Source organism: Barbatula barbatula, assembly GCF_947034865.1.
Source record: "Barbatula barbatula genome assembly, chromosome: 11".
NCBI classification, from domain to species: domain Eukaryota; kingdom Metazoa; phylum Chordata; class Actinopteri; order Cypriniformes; family Nemacheilidae; genus Barbatula; species Barbatula barbatula.
The window spans coordinates 21,176,938-21,185,784 of NC_136774.1; the positions used below are offsets into that span (position 1 = coordinate 21,176,938).

At 37.1% G+C, this 8,847-nt stretch overlaps 1 protein-coding gene across 1 annotated transcript in view; it reads right to left on the reverse strand.

Moving 5' to 3' along the window:
• tbc1d22b (TBC1 domain family, member 22B) overlaps window positions 1–6,868 on the reverse strand; it is a 40,176-nt gene extending 33,308 nt beyond the window's left edge. The window contains exons 1-3 of the mRNA XM_079467656.1: window positions 6,572–6,868; window positions 1,245–1,600; window positions 942–1,109 (exon numbers count right to left, since the gene is read on the reverse strand). Coding sequence (XP_079323782.1) covers window positions 942–1,109; window positions 1,245–1,600; window positions 6,572–6,627 — 580 coding nt within the window. The 5' untranslated portion in view covers window positions 6,628–6,868. The remainder of the gene's footprint in view (window positions 1–941; window positions 1,110–1,244; window positions 1,601–6,571) is intronic.
• Window positions 6,869–8,847: the final 1,979 nt, after the last annotated feature.

Below are 8,847 nucleotides of genomic sequence, written 5' to 3' on the forward strand. Positions count from 1 at the left end.
GTTGTTGTGCTGAAATTTACAGTCCCATTGGGGTCATCGCGATTATTGAGCGTTAAATCCAGATCTACGAAAACTCAAAGGCTCGCTAATAAACATCTGGCGAGATTGCTCCTGGGTCATTTTGAGTTACAGCAAACACGAATGCGATATGAAAACGCTCCTGAAATACTAATGGTTTTGGACACCTGCCAAGCGTAATACGATAGCGAAATGATGAAAGATCTGAGAAGCCATTATGAACCCTGGATTCTGCGTGAGCAACCCCCTCCAACTATATAACGAGAACATTTTTCATAAGGCGCTGAGAAAGAAGTGCATAAGCATGATTTTTCTCCAATGACTGATGATCTTCATTCCCCTGTGATTTGGGCCTGTCAATCAGGATGCTCGGGGCGTACGGAGGCTGAAACTTTGTTAAAAAGCACGGAAGACTGAGTTTCTTTTATGCCATCATTATGGTATCTGCGGCACAAATGAGCAAAGGCACTTGTTTTTTCGCTCCGTCGGCTTGCAGGTGCGCTTGAAGATACGATCGGTTGGAGAGCGTGAAGCGAACAGAAGGGCCTCTCAGCGTGAATTCAGGAAGACTGGGATAACACCACGGACGAGACTCATCTATCCTACCATCCGACACAATTCTACCTGGCAAAGAGTTTCGGCTGGAGGCGGGGAAACAGGCGGGAAAGCGATGGTACGACAAATGAAGGACTTTTATATTTTACGAACAACCAGGGGATTAGAAACGCCCTGAAAAGTGGGGAAAGAGAAAGTCTAATCAGTTTAACAATTTCTATTTCTACATTTCGGTGTCCAAAAAGGAGTCACGATGGCCAATCTAAAAACGAGAAATTTCCAAGTGTCTAGTTTAAAAGACACACCATTGCATTTTATTTTTAATGCTTAAACAAATTCAGCAGAGGTTATAGATTTTATGAACCTACCCAGGTCTGTGTTGGGGCTGCCAAGCAGCTGTCTAAATTTATCCAATCGAGTTTTCTCCCTCACTGTCATGGGCGGAGCTCCAGAGGCATTTTGGTCTGAAATGCGGGCAACCAGCGGTATAATGGGCCGTAGGGGAAGTGACTGCTGTTTCTGAAGGGTACAACGTGCTGTGTGGGATGAAGAACAAAACAAAAAGACACAAATACTGAGCGTTATATATTTTTATTGATTCCCCTCTGAACACATTTGTCCTTATGATTATGCATGCATGATAGAATGATTGTTTTAGAAAAAGCAGCTACCTGCATTAACATTCAGCTGAGCATCACTACAGGACTTCACCACCCTGCCATTGACCGTACCGCTCTCAACATCCAGCTGATCTTCGTCAGGTTTTGTACTGATTGGCTCCTGCCTGTCCAGTGGGCGGGGCTGTGTATCTGTGTCCTCCAGGGCTTTGGAGAGTTTGAGGCTGGGAGTTTGAGGCGTGGATCGTGATTGGACAGGGGAGGATGAGGTCTGTTTGAGGTCAAATATACCATCATCCTCTTCATCATCAATGTCCCACGCGTCATTGGTACTGCGTGCAAATTCATGGAACGATGAGGCCTTTTTGGATTTGGTGTTGACGGTGCTGACTTTTGGAGTGTCTTTTAATCTGAAAAAACAATTTTGCAAGACAAATAATTTGAAAACAGATGTACTGCACAGAAAGACACAAGCTGTGTCTCGATTTGAAGGGTGCATCCTCCGGAGGCGTATTATTTCTGGTTTTATTTCAGAAAAGCAACAGCTACAATTAAAGAAAAGAATGAAACTACAATGATTTGTTTATTAGTATATTACATCATAAGAGAAAAAAAAGTATCATATTTTTCAGTGGAAATGAGACAACCATGATGACGTCTGGGGTCAACAAATACGACCTCCGAAAGCCTTAAAATTGAGACGCAGCTATACAGTTCATGAAAATAACAAAGAGAACACAAATATATTTGATAAAATATATGATAAAAAGATGATGCACATCTTGCACACAAACATGTTTGTTTATAGATCCGTGAAAGGAAAAATGAAGAAAATAACCGGATGAAAAACTAAAGGGGGGATGCTTGACGTTACGGTTAGCAGGACTTACTGACGGTGTCTCCGTGGATCCAAAGGGGGGTGCTGTGCTCCATATACTGGCTGTAGGCTAAGAGAAATAAAATCTTTCATGGACTATAAACAGAGTGAATAAAACAGAGCTGGGTGACAGACACGGTGTATTTAATTGGATTTTATTCTAATTATTTATCTATTACTATTGTTCTTTTTTTAATTAAAATGTATCTGACGCTGCTTTACAACAATGAAATTGTGAAAAGCACTATATGAATAAAATTGACTTGACTTGACCCCTGTAGCTTTTATTATGAGTGTATTATGACTAGCGTCATCAAAATTAATACGTAGCACAATTGCAATACCTACAAATATCAACAAAGCATTTATTTTATACATTTTAGCTTCTTTTAACTAATCTAGATTTAAAGTTCTGCAATACTCTTCTAAATCAACAAACCCAAATTCCCATGTTTCCCGGTCACTTGTTGTCTGATTTTCTATTGGTTTGATTCTATTTTGGACTTGGGCCAACAAATCAATAAATAATTAATGCAAATCCGTAAAGTTATTTAAAATGAAAAGCATAAATATTTTTTGATAAAGCAATCTGGGGACATTCAAAGCACAACAATGAGTTTAAAACGGCGCTTGAAGTCTCATAACAGCTAATCAAAAAAAATTAATTAAAAGAGCAAATCAAAAAACAGGAAAAGGATGTGAAATTGGTCCAATGACAAAAGCATATCAAACTCAGTGCGACACGAACAATGCGGCTTAATTTTAAAATGTCAAAATTATTAGGAACAAAGTACATTGTGATTGTCTAATGCGTCACTCAGCTCCAATCAGAAACAGGGAAAGCCAAGAGGTCGAAGACACACACAGAGTTTAAAGTGGCAGTACGTAAGTTATTTTGAGTAAAAATGTGCTAAAACCAATTATTGCGCAAGTACATGAAATAACGGTGTTTAAAACTGTGTCACTACCCTTGCGGGATTCACCACAGAAAGCTTGTAATAGCGGTATTTAATTTGACTTGTCGGGTCGTCTTTCCCGGAGATTCTTATTTGGTGTCTTTCGTTTATGCCTCATTTCGTCACATTCCAACACAGAACGAAGAGGATCCACTGCTAGCCAGCACGTGGATGCTATGAGTGACAGATTTTTCTTTCTTTCTTTAGAAAGTGACAGATTTAAAACGGATGCAGACTTGACTTTATTTCTTCTGAAGAGGTAAGACATTTCAATATTTCAATAGATAACACAAAAACTGTAGCTCCCTTGTTGTGTTAATACAGACAGGGACAGTTTCATCTGTTGTAATGTCTCTCTTTGTTGTTCATTATGATAAATGTAATTTAAGCCCTATTCCCACAGGATCTGTATTTTATGTGGCGTGAATTAGCACGGATTAGTAAAGCCTGTGATTTTACTCAAATTTAGGGACTTATATCCCGGATATGATGGCAAGGCTTTGCATATAGTATATGTAGTTGTATGATATGTACAATGATTTATGACCGTACTTGTCAGCATTTAAGACCCACGTTCGGGGATCTTCTTTCCAGTTCGCATTACGGGAGTTTCCATGAGAGATAACAAAACTGGAGACTCCGGGCCAAAACGGCAGGTATGGAAATGACCCAGCATCCGAAATCAAAGTACTCCTACACAGCCTCCATTTGCGCTATTTGGTTCTGTTAATGTTCTTATTTGTTTCGTGTTATATCATCTGCCATGTTTATTATGCGCTACTGATGTTCAGTGAAGATTCTCACTGGTGCACTGTCACAGGCCACGACTCAAAACATCAGACTCATCCGCGCAGTTGAGCAGGGCCAAATCCCAACTAGCGTTAAGAAAAAACCTCCGCACATCACCTGCAGTAGCAATTACAAACTGAGATGGCGACAAAGGGCCAATCCTACGTAGTGCCGCTTTAAGGCAATTCTTGAACAGTAACAGCAGAAAATACATCTCCTATTAAAGAGCTACATTACTACAAGACAAACACAATAATACAAATATAAAATAAAAGAGGCAGATTTAAGTTATCGTATAATCATGGAATAAGTCCAAACATTGCCGTGCTAAGCAGTACGTACTTAGTCGGTACTGCCACGTTGTTGAAAGGAAAATTAACAGTTTGGTTTTTACAAGGCCATTTTACTGTACATAACCACTGAAACCATCACAATAGTAAATGTATTATGTGCAAATGGAGCCGCGAGATAATTGGCAAAAGAATGCACAATGCATTTAAAACACGCCTCATCAATTTTCATGCAGCTAGTTTGAATAAAAGGTAAATTACTTCAAGATTTGTGAGCAAGCAGAATGCATTTGCATTAAATATTGGGTTGAGCGAGGAGGAGCATATTTGAGTAAGTGAGGAGTTTCCCAGAGGGCACTGTTATCTTATGTAGTGTTCCTTCCTCTAGTCGACACACACAGGGCTTTATCACACTACCCATGTAAATGCTAAAACGGTAAAAAACAAAACACAGGCAGAATACAAAAAAGACTTCTCTTCAAAACATTATAGTACAGACACGCTCTATTGTGGCTCATACTGTTTGCCAAAGCACAAGCTAAAGTTGCTGAGAGGCATCTAGTATCAATTTTGCATGCTCTGTCCTTTCTGTTGACTGAGATAATAGGGGGGAAGTGGCCACACCCCATATGCACTCATGCTACGCTCACTAAGTCATCCAAGTGCAACTGATCCAGCCGAACAACAATTCAAATGCTCAATTCACAACCACGCCCTAACAAGGCTGCTTCTGCCCGGCCTGCTTATCTTCCTTCATCTTAAAGGGAAATGCCATCCGTTTTCCAACATAACCACTCTCGTTGTGCTCCATTCATAATAGCTGTCCAGACATCGTGGGGAGTACTGTGAAATGGATTGTGATGTCGTGATCGTGAAACCAAATCATTCGTTTAAAAGTACACTTTTGAGAACAAATATTTACTGTTTTGGTTAATATATTTTGTACGCCACTGCAGTGTGTGGGACTTAATCTCTCCTTTCAACAACAAATAAAAAACATTAAAATATTGGTGACACTATCTGGAGGCGTATTTAAGCATATGTCGAATAATCTGAGAACCATATGTGCTCCAGGATAAGATTAGTATGATAAAGCACATCCAAAAACAAACTACTTTATTGAATCAATATCTTGAGACACGTGGATACAGTCGACAAGAGACTTACTAGCATATGTAAGTAAATCCTTCTATCATTGAACCCTAAACTGTCTCTAGAACTCAAAACAAGACCTTGATTGTGAATGACTAATGTCAAGGTCAACTGAATAAGATACTCAGAAGCTATCGAGATATCATATGATCAGGAAGTTTCTGTACTGAACTTAAATACCAAACACCGTACAATTGTTATCATTTAGATAGAGAGTTTGGTTCAAAAATGAGATAACTGTTCAAAAATCATGTTTTGTTATTGTGCATTCCAAGTAATATCAATCAAACTGCATTTAGTGTGTTTAATAAATGTTTAATGTTTAATTTAACTAACTAACTAACACAATAAAACACAAGGAAAACATTATAACCTTATGATAAACATGATTTCATTTTGGAACCAAAATCTTCATGTATGAACATCGAGTCAGACTGAACCCAGTCTCGGTGCTGAAATACATATACATATATACATATATATATATACACACATATATATATATATATATATATATATATATATATATATATATATATATATAAAGTGCCACCATGAAAGAAAATACACTTAAAATAAAAACTACTGTTTTTTAAAAGTTAATTTCCAAAACTTGCTGTAAACATTTGGTTTAAGAGATGATAGCAAAAAACTGATAGTGTGCAAGTTCCTCTTAATGACGATTATGTAACCGCCAATGTAATATCCAAACTGACAAGTCATCACAAGCGCTTAGATAGAAATCATTATCTCTCACTCATACATAGAAACGGTTGAACAGATTCTCATAAAAATCCAAACAACCTGCAAAGTCAACAGTCTGAAGTCTGTCCAATCAAAACAAAGGTCCTTCAGCACACATAATAATTTAAACTTGCAGATAAAGCAAAAGCTAAAAGCCTATGAACTGTGTGTTTTGACAATAACGTTGCAAACATCAATTCATAACCACGATTCATGCCACAGTTTTACTTCAGTGACAATTATTATTGTTAGTTTTGATGGTGCTGTTTACCATGGTACATTTAAGAAGAGTAAACATAAACACGACGTCTTGGAAGCCATCACATGGCAACAAGTTTATGTCATAATACCATATTTCTCTTATGCCCCAAATAATGTGACTTTTGCGCATTAAAGGCGAACAGGCTCAGAAATGCAGTCTAGTTAGTCAGCTCACTAGATTTTGAAACACAGCCACAGGGTTCAGTAAACAAAAGCAATGTGGTCAGAGCTAAAACTCAATATGTAGTCAAATATAAACATTAGAGTATGCAGTTACGTGACTGTAGAGAGGGAAAGGGTAATTCAATTCACCTTCCGGGAACCTTTGCGTTTCTTCTCCAGAAATGAACTCTGTTGTCGGTGGCCATGGCAGTTAGACGCCCGATTCCCGTCTCTCTCAAACCGCCATAAAACCCGACAACACGCCGATCGCCCACAATGTACAACGATTGGTTGCGAATGTACAACAGTGAAAACGGCGCTATTTGTTTTGTCAACGAATGTGTAACTTTGTTTCGATTAGTTAATGCTCGTATTTTGTCAACATAGAATAAGCATTCGGCTGTTCTGGATGGACGCCGCCATCTTTGTGGCGCTTGAGGTCGCGCTGTGATTGGCTGAGGTGAACAGGTGCATTGAATCGAACCAATGGGATTAAAGCTTTATTGAACGGCGTCGTGTAATTTCGTCGTGACAGTTCTCGCGAGTATTTCCTGGGTTTTATTTACGGTGTTACTTTTGTGCAACTCTGTTGTTTGCTAAACGCCTAAACGTAAATGTACATGTTACAGTAAACTGTGGTAACTCGTTGCTGAAAGAGAGAGAGAGAGAGAGAGAGAGAGAGAGAGAGAGAGAGAGAGAGAGAGAGAGAGAGAGAGAGAGAGAGAGAGAGAAAGAGAAAGAGAGAAAGAAAGAAAGAAAGGAATTAATATAGAAAGAAAGAATGAAAGAAAGAAAGAAAGAAAGAAAGGAATCAATAAAGAAATGAATAAAGGACTTAATAAAGAAAGAAAGGAATAAATGAATAAAGAAAGAAAGAAAGAAAGAGAGAAAGAAAGAAAGAAAGAAAGAAAGGAATAAAGAAAGGAATTAATAAAGAAAGAAAGGAATAAAGAAAGAAAGAAAGAAAGAAAGAAAGGAATAGAGAGAGAGAGAGAGAGAGAGAGAGAGAGAGAGAGAGAGAGAGAGAGAGAGAGAGAGAGAAAGAAAGAAAGAAAGAAAGAAAGAAAGAAAGGAATAAAGAAAGGAAGGAATTAATAAAGAAAGAAAGGAATAAAGAAAGAAAGAAAGAAAGAAAGGAATAGAGAGAGAGAGAGAGAGAGAGAGAGAGAGAGAGAGAAAGAGAGAAAGAGAGAAAGAAAGAAAGAAAGAAAGAAAGGACTCAATAAAAAAAGAAAGAAAGAAAGAAAGAAAGGACTCAATAACAAAAAAAAAAGAAAGAAAGAAAGGAATAATAGGACTCAATAAAAAAAGAAAGAAAGAAAGAAAGGAATAAAGGACTCAATAAAAAAAGAAAGAAAGGAATAAAGAAAGAAAGAAAGAAAGAAAGGACTCAATAAAAAAAGAAAGAAAGGAATAAAGGACTCAATAAAAAAAGAAAGAAAGGAATAAAGAAATAAAGAAAGAAAGAAACAGGACTATGGCACGCTGAAGTGTTATGTGTTACCATTAATATGAACACAAATACGACACTTCATGTCACAACAAATGTATATGATCAATTTCACAATAGATCATTTGTGCATGATATGAGGGGTTTTGTTATGAGATGATCTTCACTGCCAGCTAAAAAACTGAATAAATGTATTATTGTTATATAAAATAAAATAAACCTTAAAGAAGCTTCAGAATATTTATTCAAACTTTGTTTTAATCTTAAAACATTGGTAAATTGTGTTAAACCGGGGACACTGTATTTCTTCGCTTTCTTACAGCGGGCTATTCCTCAATTGCAACACTAGATGGCATTAGCCACAAATAAAACCAGAGACCCGCCACATTCGATGGTGAGGTATTTGTGAAAACAATAAAGAATGGAAAAGTGACTGCTACCTAAATATATTAGCTTGTAATGTTTACTTCAATATTTTTTATTTATTTTAACCCTTGTTACAATTGTTTGTTTTATTTGTAGTTTTTTATGTTTGAGGTTGCATAGACCCCAATGCTGTACAAATAACAGTTAAACACAACCAATAAGTCTCAAATTCCTTCAATATGAACCTATAAACTAAATAAAACCCATTAAACAAACTAAATCTTCATCTTTACATTACAATTATTTGTTTTATACACAAACAGAAGTAATTTCATATTTATTCGACATTAATATATTAAAAGTAGATGATTGATGCATGCACTAGTAACATAACGTTATATTATACAAATAAATATGCTATAAAAAACAATATGTGAACAAATCAACACAGATGCCCAGGGCAAAATAGGTTAAATATCCTCAGCGGAAAGTTGGAAATAAGTCTGGAAATAAAGCAGTCATGATTCCTAGAACATGTTGACTCAAATAGCTCTGCTATTGTTACTCTGGAGGGCCTTAGCCTCTGCCATAGGGAAGAGCTTTCTCGACA